The sequence below is a fragment of the Vulpes lagopus genome, chromosome 17, assembly GCF_018345385.1.
Source record: "Vulpes lagopus strain Blue_001 chromosome 17, ASM1834538v1, whole genome shotgun sequence".
NCBI lineage: Eukaryota > Metazoa > Chordata > Mammalia > Carnivora > Canidae > Vulpes > Vulpes lagopus.
In genome coordinates, this window is record NC_054840.1 from 7,456,009 (window position 1) to 7,472,626 (window position 16,618).

General features: G+C 38.1%; 1 protein-coding gene across 8 annotated transcripts in view; it reads right to left on the minus strand.

Annotated features, from left to right (window-relative positions):
• Positions 1–689: 689 nt before the first annotated feature.
• GPR160 (G protein-coupled receptor 160) overlaps positions 690–16,618 on the minus strand; it is a 48,677-nt gene continuing 32,748 nt past the window's right edge. For 7 of the 8 annotated variants that reach the window (XM_041731950.1, XM_041731949.1, XM_041731952.1 and 4 more), the window contains 2 exons: positions 6,493–6,596; positions 690–2,155 (listed from right to left, as the gene is read on the minus strand). In XM_041731950.1, the coding sequence (XP_041587884.1) occupies positions 1,067–2,083 (1,017 nt within the window). In that variant the 5' untranslated portion in view covers positions 2,084–2,155; positions 6,493–6,596 and the 3' untranslated portion in view covers positions 690–1,066. The remainder of the gene's footprint in view (positions 2,156–6,492; positions 6,597–16,618) is intronic. The other variant, XM_041731953.1, reaches the window with a different exon arrangement.

Here is a 16,618-nt window from a genome sequence, read left to right on the forward strand (position 1 = left end):
ATTTGCCTATTTAAAATCTGCAGACTGTAAATCTTTACTAATTAAGTACAATGTATTTTAAAGTGTCCCAGTCCTATGTATTGGCCAGTTTAGAAAGTGGTACAGTCAGAGAAGTGGCAGGGACCAAGTTTAGAAACTGTGACCTATTAGACAGTATCTCTGTCGTTTGACAGAATGACTTCAGATAATTCTGCCATTTAAATGCTTTGTTCCAGCAGTTCTCACCTGAGGGCCGGGTGGCTCTGCCCAGCAGGGGAGGTTTGGCAGTGCCTGGAGATACTCCAGATCAGCATGTCTTGGGCAGAGAGAGGAAAGGCATGCTGCCGACACCCTCCAGGGCACAGGACAGCCTCCCACAACAAAGAATCATCCAACCCAAAATGTGAATAGTGTTGAGGATAAGAAACCCTCCTTTTACAGTGTGTGATACATTGTCAGTGTCGTTATGATTTGACATGCAAGTATGTGACATATAAGTTATAAATGAACATGAATCTGGTATGTTGTGGAAAGAGGCCTAGTCACTACTCCCAGTTCTGTAAGGTGAGCAACTAAAACTTTTCTTCCAGGAGTATCTGCATCAAGAACAGAGAGATATTTTTGAAAATTACCTAAATTTAAATTGAGCTAATCTTCCCTTTATGTTAAACGAATATAATTTTAAGAAAATGATCGTGATTTTCATGCTCTGAATTTAATAAAAGTGTTTATTTACATTTGTTATATTATTGGCAGAGAATCTCAGATTTACATAACAGTTTTGCATCCAGTCGTTTTTTGGGTTACATGAAATCAGTATGGCCAAATATTAACTTCTTTCACTTTTGTATTAAATTAATATTGGTAACACACAGTGTTCCTGAACAGGTATACAAATTTTTCTTGGAATTTTTTTTTAATACAATAGTACCCAAAAGACACATTCTGAAATGGTATGAAAGTTGGGGCTGGGGAGGGGAGCTTCAGTCCAGTTCAATCTTTATATGTCCTGAGTCTTCATTCTTTCCCGTTTGAAATTATGATTCTTACTGTAGTTGTCAGTTTAATTAATTTTAACATGGCAACATTAACAAATTATTATTGATATAGGCTTTTCAGTTTGCTCAAGATTCTGAATTGTAAGTGGAATGAAGCAGCATTTCCAGTTGACGAATGGATCCACAGGTAATGCGAAGTCTCTTAAATTAAGCTTGTGACAATTAAACCAATAAACTGTAGCAATGAGAAAACTATTGACAAAGTACAACCACGGAACGTTCATCTCAATATATGCTGGAATCTGGACTTTAAGTAAAAGGATAATTACTTGAAGTAGTACAAATGGTAACCAAGTGCCGAGAAAACAGATAATGAACTTGGGCAAGAGTGTTTTTTTAGAGCTCAGAGTATAACTAGGATGGGATGAAAAGGGAAAATATAGGATAGTCTCATTCATATAGGAGGTCATCCTAACAGCCTGTACCAAGGCAATAACTTCTGCCCGAGAGGTTAGAAACGCCATAAATAAAACTATCACCATGGAAAATGACAGCCAGTAACTCTGAATGCTAATGTAGAAAGGACACTGATAAGAATAAACATTCTGTGCCTTCAGGCTTTGGTAGATAGCTGGATCTCCCAAAACATAAGCAAGGACTGAAACCCAAATTAAAATTACTGTCAAGAAATAAAATAATTTTTGACACTTAAACCCAAGTTTTGTGGTTTTAGAGAAGTTCAGGTAATAATCTATACAAGCTATCAGGAAAACTGGATAATGCAGAAAGCCGTAAGTGAAAGAAATAATTTGAGTAAATAGGCAGATGTGGTATTTAGTAAACCTAATGCCTAACAGTACAAAATCCCTGAAATAGGATATAATGGAAATGTTTACTAAAAGTAAAAGATCGATGAATGCTAGTGAAATGCAAAAATATTCCATAAAGTTTTGATAGGTGATTTTTCTTCTCATTCCTAGTGTGAGGATATTCAGTAGTATTTTCCCAAGTATAATCAGAAACAGCAAACAGTTACCATCTAAAGGCTGATTTGCTTGATGTAACTGGTACTGAAAAGAGCAGTTCTCTGAAGAAAGAGCAGTCATGGTTTTAGCTGAATTGCAGAAGGTCTGCTGAAATACGTAGGCTAAAACACCATTTCACTTTGTTTTCCATCCCTGTAAGGAAAGATGAAAAAGAAAACTTGATGTGATGTCTAATTTAAAATTTTATTCTCAAAGAACTAATTTAATCCAGTCATCTCCCCAAATAATTACAGCTGACCCTTGAACAAGGAAAGGGTTAAGGGTGCTGATCCCCTGTACGGTCAAAAATCTGTAACTTTTGACTCCCCCAGAACTTCCCTACTAATAGCCTACTGTTGACCAGACGCCTTACTGATAAGTCAGTTAACACATATTTTGTATATGTGTTATATTACTTATTACTTTCTTACAGTAAAGCTAGAGAAAATATGAGGCAAATCATAGGGCAAATACATTTATAGTACCGTACTGTATTTATTGGAAAAATCTGCATATAAGTGGACCATTGCACCTCAAACCTGTGTTGTTCAAGGTTCAGCTATAAACATATAAATAGGAATTTATATTTTTCATAATACAGAATGTGATCAGAAGGAATTAATGTGTACCCTTCTGTCTTTTTTTTGAGACCCAGATGGTTGGGAACTCTCAGATCTCTAAGTAAAATGTTACATATAAATTACTACTACAACTTCTATAAAAATACAGGTTTTAATAACTTGTAGAGATAAGAAAAGTACTTTTATCTACCAGAACCAAAACACAGGATTAAAATAGCAGCCTGAGAGTAATACTCCATAACAATCACTGATGGCTGTTAACTCAGTTTCACTCTGACTCCAGACAATGAACATTACCACCCCCCCCCCCCCCCAGCTTTCTGTCAGTGAAATTTGGGAGAGCATTTTGCTGCAGGATCATCATCCTGAAACTCAAAAGAGTTAAAGCAGACAGTAAAGCTGAAGATATTGGGGACATAGGTAAAGGAAAGAAAGATTTCTCTTAGGCACATGATCTTTCAGATCTGGCACCTGGACAGACAAGGGAATCTGGGTAAGGAATAGAGGCAGACTATGGATACCAGAGAACATTAAGAAGTGCTAGGTAAAAAGCAAAGGAACAGGAGTTGAGGCTGGAGTGACTAAGGCATTTGGAGGTAGGAAAAAGAGAAGACGCTGAAAAAGCAAGGCCAAAGGGGTAGGAAAGCAGAAAAGGATGGAAGGAGAGGTGCCTGGCTAGCTCAGTTGCTGGAGCATGTGACTCTTGATCTTAGGGTCGTGAGTTTGAGCCCCATGTTGGAGGTAGAGATTACTTAAGGAAAAAAAAAATTTTTTTAAAAAAGGATGGAAGGAAATTCAAGAAATTTATCATTAAACAACAGTAACAAACCCCCTCACAAATGTCAACTATTGGAGATGGGCTAAAAATGACACATGGTACACCTTTTTTTTTCCTTTTCCAAATTTTTATTTTTTTTTTAATTTTTTTTTTTTAATTTTTATTTATTTATGATAGTCACAGAATGAGAGAGGCAGAGACACAGGCAAAGGGAGAAGCAGGCTCCATGCACCGGGAGCCTGATGTGGGATTCGATCCCGGGTCTCCAGGATCGTGCCCTGGGCCAAAGTCAGGCGCTAAACCGCTGCGCCACCCAGGGATCCCTCCAAATTTTTATTTAAATTCTAGTTGACATATAGTACATGGTACATCCTTATGATGTACTATTAGCTATTAAAAATGTTTCTCGGGATAGGAGGAAGACTTAGTTTTCACTTTGCCTCTTTTAAACTCGTTAAATGTTAAAGCCTTATGCATCAACATATCTAAGGGTGCACATCAGGTTATTAATACAGTGTTAGAGGACTCTGAGTTTCTCAAACTTTGAGGAATAAGTAAAGGAATATCACATCTAAAAACTAAAAAAACTGAGTTTGCCTAAAACCAGATAGATAATTAAATAATTTCAAGGGAGTAGGTGAGGATATTGTCAGAGGGTAAAGAAAAAAGATCCCTGTGAGAGGTGGCTATCAGTTCTCTTGACAGACTGAACCCTAACTTAGTCTTTCCACGTTGAGAAGAGAGTTCAACTGATTTCTTGAGCTTCTGTGTCCATGTTTTCATTGCCCAGCTTTAGCAAGAATCCTGCTAAGTGAGGTTAGCCAGAAGCTGTCACCCTCAGTATCTGGTCAGGTTCCTCATCCTGCACCATCCTCCAATGATGACCTATCACCCTGGCATGCCTTTAGCAAGAATTTATCATCTCTGATGTTTCCTACATAATATTCCACCCACTAACCACCTTTGCTCATTAGCTGTGAATTCCCACTATTCCTTGTTGTATTCAGAGTTGAGCTCAATCTTTGTACCCTGCTGCAAAATCCTATTGTAGTGGTCCCTACACCTACCGCAAAGGTCCTGGGTAAAGTCGGCCTTCCCATTCTTTAGCAAGGGTCATGAATGATTTTTTCTTTAACATCCTGTCATGGCTATAAATCTACCATGTCAAAAGCTGTCTTACTAAGGTATACAAATTTATGTATTCACACACACACAGTGTATATGTGTAAAGACAGTTATAAAAAATCAGTTAACACCCTTTTTCATAACTATTGAGGAACTAATAAGTTTTTTTGTATGCTCAAACTTTTTCCCAAATATATATATAAATAAATAAATAAATAAATAAATAAATAAATAAATAAAAATTCTTTACAGTTTAAATATGGGACACCTGGATGGCTCAGCAGTTGAGTGTCTGCCTTTGGCTCAGATCCTGATCCTGGGATCTGGGATCGAGTCCCGCATCAGGCTCCCTGCATGGAGCCTGCTTCTCCCTCTGCCTGTGTCTCTGCCTCTCTGTCTCTGTCTCATGAATAAATAAAATAAAATCTTAAAAAAAAAGAGAAATTTATAGTTTATATATAGTTTAACTTGACCCAGTGCCAAAAAGTTCCATTCAGATTTGATGTAAAAGACATAGAATCATGGCTACCACCTTGACAAATGCCACTGGCCCTGTAAGTGGTGGTGTTTGGATAAGAAGTCCAGATGGAATGATAAGAATATCTGAAGTTGTTCTTGTGCCAAGGGAAAAAAAGGTCGTGCCAAGGTTAGTTTAGGATTGTAAACAAGGTAAACAGAATAGGTTCATATTTATAAAGACCCATCTAAACAATATCTTTAGGATAAAAGAAATAGGATTATCTGTATAAAATGATTTTATCCTTTATAACTCATCCAAAAATAAATAAATATAGCTAAAGAATCCATGTTTTAAGTGGTCAGCATCCAAGGGATATTTCTGGAGCTTCCATAATCTCATTGGCTTTTAGAGAGGGGCCAACCGGAAGGACAGAAAAACAGGAAGAAAGTAACCGAGAAGGATGGTCACCTACAGCCACCAAGGCACAAGCCATGAACCTCTTTAGAAGAGGAGTGGAAAAATGAAGAGAAGTTTGAAATGGAATGTGTCAGAGAATAAGAAAGCTGTAAGAAACTGAAGATGAGGGGGAAAAGGCTCTGGGAAGATACGAAAGGCAATAAAAAGCAATCAAAAGGAAGTATATAGGAACACGAGGATTCTAGTCATTTTACAATGGTTCCTGAACATTGTGATCCTGGAAACCAATCAAAATTTTCTCAGGATACCGATTTTGTACCACACTTCCCCATAAACCACTGAAAGTATCCAAAATTCTATTTTGTTCTTTATTAGTTTTTTTAAAGATTTTATTTATTTATTCATGATTGACCTAGAGAGAGAGGCAGGCAGAGACACAGGCAGAGGGACAAGCAGGCTCCATGCTGGCAGCCCGACGCGGGAGTCGATCCCGGGTCTCTGGGCCAAAGGCAGGCGCTAAACTGCTGAGCCACCCAGGGATCCCTATTTTGTTCTTTAGACAGCCTCCCAATACAAGACGAAAAACCCTTTGTATAGGCTACCTGAACTGAATTTTGCCTTGAAAAATGTTTACATTACCACCAGAGATCCAGAGATTTATGAGATACAGCTTGTTTTCTGAATGATTTTTTAAACTACATATAAATCAACTCATATGTTTCATATATAACGTGAATAGTTCAAGTGGAAGTCCTTTTAAGGCATCTTTGGGCTTGCTTTCCGATTCTGGCCAGTTTGGAAGAATTAGCAGAGCCTTAGAGAAACAAACCATGATTTCTTTTCACTGATCCAGTCTCTGGTTTCCTATTTAAAACTCGGTGGGGCACCTGGGTGGCACCTTGATTAAGCATCCGACTCTTGATTTCGCTCACGTCATGATCTCAGGTTTGTGGAATTGAGCCCTGTGGCCCTGTGTTGGGCTCCGTGCTCAGGACAGTCTGCTTGTCCCATCTCCCTCTACACTTCCCCCCATGTTCACTCTCTCTTTCTCCCCTCCTCTCCTCTCTCTCTCTCTCTCTCTCAACAACAAACCCAATTAATTCTTAACAACATGACGCAACATACTTACTCTGCTTTCTCCAGCAGGTCTTTCTTGGCTGATGATCTCCGTTTTACTGCCTTCAATGATCTTACTTTTGATACCTGGCATTCCAAAATGCCACGTGAAAAGCTCTGTGTGAAAGACAGAAAACATAAAAAACTATCATCAATAGCAGTCATAATGGGAGTTCAGTGTAAGTAACTGGCTCCAACTCTCCTGTTTAGAGAAACTACAACTTTCTGTGGGATTAGAGCCAGTCATTAACTGCTTATATTTTTTTTTCCAGGAAAAGGAAGAAAGGGGATACGTTTAGGTTGAAGTCTCCCCAAAGACCCTGAGATGTGGGTACATAGAACATGGCATCTCTTTAAAGAAGTCTTGCTTGCATTGCAGTTTTTACCTCTAGGCTTCAGAGTCTAAACCAATAATTCTCAAACTATTTGGTTTCAGGACCTTTTGACTTGTTGCATGTTAACATAAGCAAAAAAAAAAAAAAAAAAAAAAAAAAAAATTTAAGGAAAAATTACTGTATTTTCCCAAACAGAAAAATTTAGTGAGCAGAATGGCATTTTTTTTTCACATTTCAGAAACTGCTTTGGTGTTGAGCTCAAAAGCAGGTAGCTGAATTCTCATCTGTAGTTAATCAGTTGTGATATCACACATCATGTAGCTTTTTGCAAAGTCCTATGTACACAATGAGAGACTTGAGAATAAAAATACGTAATACTATAGTCAAATAGTTGTGTTATACAGTCTCAAAAAAGTCTGACAGAACCATTTGCACTAAAGAGCAGTATGTAGAGAGGAGCAGGGTTAATCCTGTGATCTACTCTTGTACAGAAAATGGAATTAGCACTGTAGCTAGATTTGCTGATCCCAATGAATGGAGAAAGCCTATAGCAGAAACAACATACCCTCTTCCAGGGGTATATGTGCCTTTTACCTAACCCTTACAACAATCACAAAAGGTAGGTATTTTTCCCCCATAAGGAAATAGGCATAAATAAATACATTTCCTGAGGTTGGATGACTGATAAACGTTGGAGCTGAGGTTCAAGCTCAGTTCTGAATTCAAAGCTCGTGTTCTTCAGTAAGCTACATTATGGCTCAACTCACAACTGGAATTGTAAAAAAATTTATGTATTTGAAACAACTTTCTGAAAAGGTAACGATCCAAATTAAAGTGACTGTGTTGATTACTGGTACCCAAAGGGCTGTAACTAAACTAGTCTACGTGGATAACGTAATTTTATTCCTTCAAAAGGTAACTATAAATAAACTTTTCAAAATATTGTCCTGGCTTGATATGTCAAAACTCAGTGAAAGAACAAAATGTCATTCAACTCTGACAACTTTTGAAGAAACATGTTTTTATTCATTTCCACAGTATAATTAAATTCAATATAGGAAGTTAAAATACAGGAAACAGGTTTTTATTTGTTTTTAAAAATACATAATATAATTTACATGGCACAAAAGTCAAGTTATAGAAGTGTATGCTGTGAAAATTATTCATCTTTCCCACCCTTTCAACACCCCTCAGCCCCGACTCCTCATGATCCAGTCCAGTTCCCTCCCTAGATAAAACTATGGTTACCAGTTACTTGTGTATTTTTCAGAGATACTCTAAAGCAAGGTTTTAAAAAGAAACTTGATATTTCCATGTTGTTAAGGCACCTAGAAAAGAATTCTTGACATGCCCTTTCCCAAGTCTCATTCATAGACTGATAAAATGACATAAGAGCTGCAAAGGTAGAGAACACAACAGAATACAAAATCAATAATTAGATCAGAGGAGTACTTCCCACCAATCCCAAACATAAGGCTGGCCATGAGGAAGGTCAGCGAGGCTTGGCAGGAAGACCGGAGTAGGGATTACCTCAGAGTAGGGTGACAGGTGATCTCTTCTTCCTGGAGTATACAATCGCGGTGCTCACTCCTACCTACTCTGCGTCTGGGCCCACGGGGAGATTTCAGTTCCTTGACCCTTACTATTAGGTGGGCCCATGATGTGGCTCTTTCTGGCCAAAGGGCTATGAGGCCAAAGCATTTAATTGCAGAGGAGAGCCCTTCAGTGCTCTCTCCTCCTGCCACAGGGAATAAAGAGGCCACGTGTTCCTGATGGTACAGCCTGAAATGGTGGATCCTCTGTCAACCTGGGTCCTTGAGTGACTGTGGAGCAAAGCCCCTGATGATTCACAGTGGATGATGTGAACAAGAAATAAAAGTCTGTCGTATCAAGCTGCTTGGATTTTGTGATTATTTCTTATGGCCTATCCTAACTCAGTTTCATGTACTTTGAAATTTTTCAACAGCATGTATTATTAATATTATCAGAATTTTAAAAAGCTATAGTAGAAAACTACTTTGAAAAGTAACAGTGCGGGATGTCCGAGTGGCTCAGTGGTTGGACGTTTGTCTTTGGCTCAGGTCGTGATCCCGGGATCCTGGGATCGAGTCCCACATCGGGCTCCTGTAGGGAGCCTGCTTCTCCCTCTGCCAATGTCTCTGCCTCTCTTTCTGTGTCTGTCATGAATGAATAAATAAATCAAAGAAAAAAAAAAAGTAACTGCAAATGTCAGAAAATTGGTAAAGTAAAAATTCAGGTTTAATTTCCCTTACATTAACTGCTTTTGCATTGTTTGGTTCTAATTATATTTGTCTGTATTGGAAAAGAAGGTCTCAATTCAGTGACCTAAGTTTCTACCTTAAAAAAAAAGGCGAATTAAACGCAAAGTAAGCTAAAGGAAGGCTATAAGAGCAGAAAACAATGAAGTTTATAAAACAAAGAGAACAACCAATGAACCAAAAGCTGGTTCTCTGGAAAAACAAAACAACAAATTGATACAACCTCAGCCAAACTAAGAACCTGCCAAAATAAGGAAAGGGAGGACCTCACTACACATCCTACAAACATTAAAAGGATAACAAAGGACAATTACAAATAATCTTAATAAATGAGACAACTGTCATGAAACAAATTTCTGGAAGGACAATACCAAATCTCATTCAGAAACATCCCTAACAATCTCTATTAAAGAAACAGATTTTGCATTTTAAAATCTTCCCACAAAGAAAACATAGAGTCAGATGTCTTCATTGCTAAATTAAACATTTACGGGAAAAATACCAAACTTACACAGAAAAAGATAGAAATGCCTCCTAACATCCTTGACCAGAATCTCCGTGATACCAAAAACAAAGACATTTTAGGAAAACTAAATTATAAATCAACATCCCTCAAGAACATTGTCCAAAAAAAACCCTTAACAAAATATTATTAAATTAAACCCATCTAGGGATCCCTGGGTGGCGCAGCGGTTTGGCGCCTGCCTTTGGCCCAGGGCGTGATCCTGGAGACCCGGGATCGAATCCCACGTCGGGCTCCCTGCATGGAGCCTGCTTCTCCCTCTGCCTGTGTCTCTGCCTCTCTCGCTCTCTCTCTGTGACTATCATAAATAAATTTTTAAAAATTTTTAAAAATAAATTAATTAAACCCATCTATATATAAAAATAATAATATACCCTAATACATCACAGCCAATGCAAGCTTGGTTTAACATTAGAAAAATCAATATAATGTAATTCACTATGTTACCAGAATAAAGGAGAAAAACTGTGAAGATAATCTGAATTGACACAGAAAAAGTAACAAAACCCAACGTGATTAAAACTTCACAAATAATAAGAGGGAACTTCCGAACCAGATAAAAAGCAGCTATAAAAAAACCCTAAAACCTAACCTGATGCTTAGTGATGAAGGAATGGCCTCATTTTCCCACTTAAGATCCACCCTTCACTCCTCAACATTTTTTTGGAAGTCCTATCCAGTACAATAAGGCCTTAAGAGGAAATATAAGGCACGCAGACTGGAAAGAAAGAAAGAAAACTATAATCATGGATCATGTTCTTAAAAATCTAAACCTATAATAAAGCTACTAAAAGTAACAAATTTAGCAAGGGCACAGGTTTTTAAAAAATCCTATTTCTAGACACTAGTGGTAAACAATTGAAAAATGAAATAACAGTAGCAGTGCTAAAAATCTGAAACATTTATGGTTAAATTTGACAAAGCACATGCAAGCACAGTATTTTGAAAATTTTAAACAACACAAATCAAAGATCTAAATTCACACATATACCATGGGTTGGAAGACTCAGTTTTTTTTTTTAAGTTTTCTTTTTTCATTTTTTAAAGATTTTAAAAAATGTATTCATGAGAGACACAGAGAGAGAGGCAGAGACAGAGTCAGAGAGAGTAGCAGGCTTCATGCAGGGAGCCCGATGTGGAACTCAATTGGGACTCCGGGGTCATGACCTGGGCTAAAGGCAGACGCTCAACCACTGAACCACCCAGGTGTCCCATGAAGACACAGTATTTTTAAAAAATATTTTATTTATTTATTCATGAGAATACACAGAGAGGAGAGAGAGAGGCAGAGACACAGGCAGAGGGAAAAGCAGGCTTCATGCAAGGAGCCCGACATGGGACTCGATCCTGGGTCTCCAGGATCACGCCTGGGCTGCAGGCGGCGCTAAACCGCTGACCCACCAGGGCTGTCCTAAATATTTCTTTTTAAAAGCATTGTTAGGAAAAAGGAAAGCTACAGACTGGGAGAAAATGTAAAATGTGACCAGTGACTTGAATCCAGAATGTAAAAGGAGTCTCACCACTGAGTAAGACAATTAGCCCATTAGAAAAATGGGCAAAAGCTTTGAACAGACACACTGAAAAGACACAAATGCAAATGAAAACCACAATGAGATACCACTGCACACCCACTAGAATAGTAAAATTTAGAAGACTCACAATACATGTGATGGCAAGGAAATAGAACAGCTCGACCTCTCAGACCCTGCTCCATCAGTTTGGAGCTTTCTGACAATGTTAAACATTCAATTCCCACTTCATCCAGTAACCGTACTATTAGCTATTTAGCCAAGAGAAATGAAAACATATGTCCACAAAATGTGTACACAAATGTGCGTAGCAGCACATTCATGGGTCCAAACTGGAAATGTTTCATACGTCCATCAATAGGAGAATGAATAAACAAATTGTAGTGTATCCATACAGTGTACTTCTCGGCAATTAAAAGGAATAACTAAAAAGGATATGTGCTACACAGGGATAAATCTCAGAAATGTGCTGAATGAAAAGAACCCAACACAAAAGAGTACTGACTGCATGGTTCCCATCATATGGAATTCCAAAATAGCAAAACAAATCCATAAACCAGACAGACCATGAGGGAAAATCTGAGGCCAGGTGGTGGCAAGAGGGCACCAGGCAACTTTCTGTAGAGACGCAAATGTTCTATATTTGGATTGAGGTGGTGGTTCGACTCTCTTGAGAATACATTTTTCAAAATTCAAACTGTACACTGAAAATGAGCGTACGGTTTATTTATTTTTAAGGATGTTCATCTCACAGTATTGGATATACAAGTGAAAGCCCGGAATTAACTTAAATACCAACAATAAGAAACTGGCTATATGAATTATGATATAACTTCCAATGAAAGATGGCATTTTGAATAAATACAATTACCTCTACTCGTTCTCATACTGCCACTAAACTAATAATAAGTTGAATTTGTACCCGATTCTAAAATGAACAAGCAAACCTAATTTGTCACAGGTGAGGACACCAGGAAAACAAGTCACTATGTTTTTAAACTGGTAAAAACAGAAAACAAACATTTCCTTATTTCTTCCCTTTCTTTTTTCTTTCTTTCTTTACCACTTGGTGACAAGAACAGTAAGTGAGGGGATGTTTACTTTTATAGAAGCACTCTAATTAAAGTGAAAAAGGAATAATAAAAAGTGAAAATCACCATTCTGTAACTCCTGATGTATTAAATGGAAGCAGCCAATGATCATCAGCAGCTACTAACATCCAAAGGAAGAGATGGAAGGATGTACCACTACCTATGAAGTAGACTTGCTGAAAACGGAACCTGACCAGGCCTGCAGATTCAAATATTTAACAAAAAAAGAAAAGAAAAAAACATGTTAAATAACCCCAGGAGATGCAATAAGCAAAATCCAGATGGTACTCAACTCTCCACGAAAAACAACTTATATGCTTAATAAATTGTCTCAGTAACAAAAGATTAAATGAGATTTCAGATAATATCAAATAAGTGCAATGTGTAGAACTTGTATGAGTTCAATGAAACAGAAGAATTTCATTTATAAGACAACTGGAAATTAGAACACTGCATAGAAATTTGGGGGTATTAATGAGTTATTAATTTTTGGCATTATAATGGTATTTTGTGATTGGCTAAACTGTGGTCCCCAAATTCATATGTGGAAGCCCTAACCTCCAGTACCTCAGAACGTGATTGTATTTGAATATGAGGCCTTGACAGAGAAAATTAAAATGAAATGAGGCCACTTGGATGGGACCTAGCCCAATCTGACTGGTATCCTCATAAGGTGAGATTTGCACACACACAAGAGACACCTAGGCAGGGCGCGCACAGAGGAAAGGCCACACAAGGACATGCTAGAAGGTGGCTACCTGCAAGCCAAGGAGACAGGCCTCTGGAGAAACCAAATCTGTTGAGGCCTTGATCTTGGACTTCTAGCCTCTGAAATTATGAGAAAATAGATATTATTTAAGCCAGTTTGTAATATTTTGCTATGTTAGCCCTACACAACTTCTATGGTAACTTAAAAGATGTAAAAATACATACTGAAATATTTACACATGAGATACGTTCTCTGGAATTTGCTTCAAAACAACACAGTATATATGTCTGGCCGGGGTGGGGGTTGATGGGAGTATAGATGGGGCAGGACTGGTCACAGGTTAATGGTAATTCTATTTATTTGTATGTATGTTTGAAATTTTTCATGAAATTTTTTAAAGGCAAAAACGTCCAAGGACAAAAGAATTTATAGTAGTCAGGAGAAAAAAAAAAAAAAAACAATTAGATCCCAGGTCCCTTCTCTGACTCAGTGCAACAGATGACTACCTCTCCATGGAATAAGAATGGAGGTTTTCTCTGGCAAGAGTAAAAGGGATGGTCTCTGGACCCTGAAAAGAGTTGAGAATGCTGAAAACAGGGAGACTAAGACAAAATACACATATTAAATGTTGAGACCTGTGCAGCCGCCTTTTCCGCATTTGGGTTTTAGGAATACCATTATCACAAAAATATCTAACGATATTGAGCTTGAGTCTTCCCTAAGGAAATATACTAGATAGTGCCCTACTGATCAATATGACTAGACATTCAAAGATAACCAGACATCCAAAGAAAATCTCAACTATGAAAAGTCAAATCCACAAGGACTGAAAAAGACAACTTGGAGGAAAGAGAATCAATGTTAGAAGAAAACTTTATTTAGAAACTCATTGTTTTCAGGGAGGAAATACTTCATCCATGAAACATGAAGAGAGGCAATTTAAAAATGACAACAGAAAACAAGAAAGCACTCTTGGAAAATAAAAATATGATCATGGCAGAAATGATAAGCTGAACATAAGAGTTAGAAAATTCAGGAAATTTCCAAAAACAGAATAAGGTAAAGGACAAAATTAGATAACTAGTCCAACAGGTACAAAAATCTCAATAATGGCTGTCACAGAAAGTGAATGATCTAGAAGGGAAGAAATAAAAGAAAAGGGCTATAACATTTTCTAGAACTAGTTTTTCAAGAGTAAGAGAGTCCAGCAGTGCCCACACCTTGATGGAAGAAAACAGACCCACATGGAGGCACATCATTGTAAATTTCAAAACAGTAAAGAGATCACTAGTTTTCCAACAGAAAGATAAAAAGAACAGGTTTCATTCAAAGAAATGAGACCTGGATTAGATATCTTCAAAACAGGTAAATTAAGGGAAAGAAGAAAGCATTTACCTGCCCCATAAAAGAGGGCCGCCTGGATAACCAAGTAGCAGGTGAGGGCAAGTATCTCTTTAAAGAGGATTCCGACTTGCAGAATGTAAAATAAATCGTAGACTTAGAATTCCATCATTTTGCAACTAACTCTTCTTCCCCAACCTCCTACCCAGGAATTAACAGATAGGAACATTAACCAACTATCGCTATCATCGTCACAACAGGAGAGAAACCAGACGTTCTCTGTCTCCTACAGACTGACCCTGAGTCTGACACAATCTCCAGATCAGCTGCCAAACTGAAAGAAATACAGAGGACACAAGGTGGGAGCAATTCACATCCCTATCAACAACTGAATGAACAGTGGTGTATCCACACAATGGAATACTGCTCAGCAAGAAAAAGGAAGAAAAGTATCGAAACTTGCAACAATAGGGATGAATCTCAATTCACCTCATAGTTATGTTGAATGAAAGAGGCCCAATAGGGATGGATCTCAACATAATCTCATAATTATGTTGAATGAAAGAGGCCACGCCCAAAGAAAAAAGAGAAGTGTGCACTGCATGATTCCATTTATATAAAATCTTAGAAAATACACACTTGCTGTAATAAGGGAAGCAGATCCTTAGTTGAGAGGAGATCCAGAGAGGCAATGGGGAGAAACTACAAAGAAGCACAAGGAACTTTTGGGGGTGATAGTTGTATTTACAATCCTGATGCTGGGGATTTTCGTGGGTGGAAACAGGGCAGAAGGTAGCAACTGTACACAGGAAGTATGTGCAGTTTACTGTATGTTAATTATACGTCCATCAAGAAAAGAAATACAGAGGACACAGGGAAACACTGGGCGGTACCATGAGTGCGTCATCAGCAAAAGTTCCACTGCGGAAAACTCGGAAGGTCCAATGGTTCAGTTCTTCAATAGAAAAACAAGGGGAAAAGGGAATGGAGAAGCAATCAGCAGAGTCAAAAAAAGAGACTGAAGACATGTCAGGGGCACCTGGGTGGCTCAGTCTGTGGAGTGTCTGGCTCTTGATCTCAGTTCAGGTCTTGATCTCAGGCGGTCGTGAGTTCGAGCCTCATGTTGGGCTCCACACTGGGAGTGGAGCCTTTTTTTTTTTTTTTTTTAAAGGAAAGATCTCTCAAATAATGTTTTAAAAGAGTAAACTAAAGTCTCCAGGGATACGCATTTGGGTGATAAAACGATCTTTTAGAAATGCAAGAAAGTGACTGCTCTATGAGCCGTGTTACTCTGGGGGAAGGAAGCTGGGTATGGGAGACGTCACACAGAAGGGCTGTATGGGACAGAGACCTAGTTCTTTATCTGAGTGGCAGTTACAAGGGTATTTGCCTTATAGTCCATTAAACTATACATTTTTATGTATGGCTCTCTGTGTCTGTACTTCAGTTTTTTAAAAGAAGATCTGTAAAAAATAAAAGGGTGAGAATGGGGTTGGGCTCCTCAGCAACACAGGAAGCCAGAGATACCCTAAACTCTAAGGGGTAAGTAGTTCAACCAAAAATCAAACAAGAAAAACTAAAAAACTTTGGGGGCATAAAAAACAGGCAAAATCTAAAGGAAACAACAAACTGGGGGTGGGGGGATCATTATAAAATGTTAGTCTTCCTAACTATAAAGTACTCTTGGATCAAACAGGAAAAGAAATCAAAGCTCGAGGGGTGCATGCCTGGCTCATTTGGTAGGGCACATGACTCTTAATCTCAGGGTTGTGAGTTCAAGCCCCACATTGGGCATGGAGCCCACTTAAAAATAAATAAATAAATAAATAAATAAATAAATAAATAAATAAATAAATAAATAAGGGCACCTGGGTGGCTCAATAAGTTAAACATCTGCTTTTAGCTCAACTCGTGATTCCAGGGTCCTGGGATTGAGCCCTGCATCGGGCTCCCTGCTCAGCGGGGAGTCTGCTTCTCCCTCTCCCACTGCCCCTCCTCTCATCTTGTGAGCTCACACTCAAATAAATAAAATTTAAAAAAATAATAAATTAAAAGAATACCAAAGCCCAATAGTGAGATAGTAAAATGAGCAAGGGATTCAAAGAGGCAATTAACACACATAAATAAAATGGGTTGTTAAACATATGGAGAGATGGTCAGCATCACTTACAAAAAAGAAACATAGAAACTTAAACTATACTGTTTGCTTCTTAAAAATGATACTGTTTGCCTCCAAAATTCATCAACAGAATATTTTTCTCTGTGAGGCTGTTGGAGTGTAACTGGTATACCTCCCGTGAAAAGCAATTTGGTTGGGGCTCCTGGGTGGCTC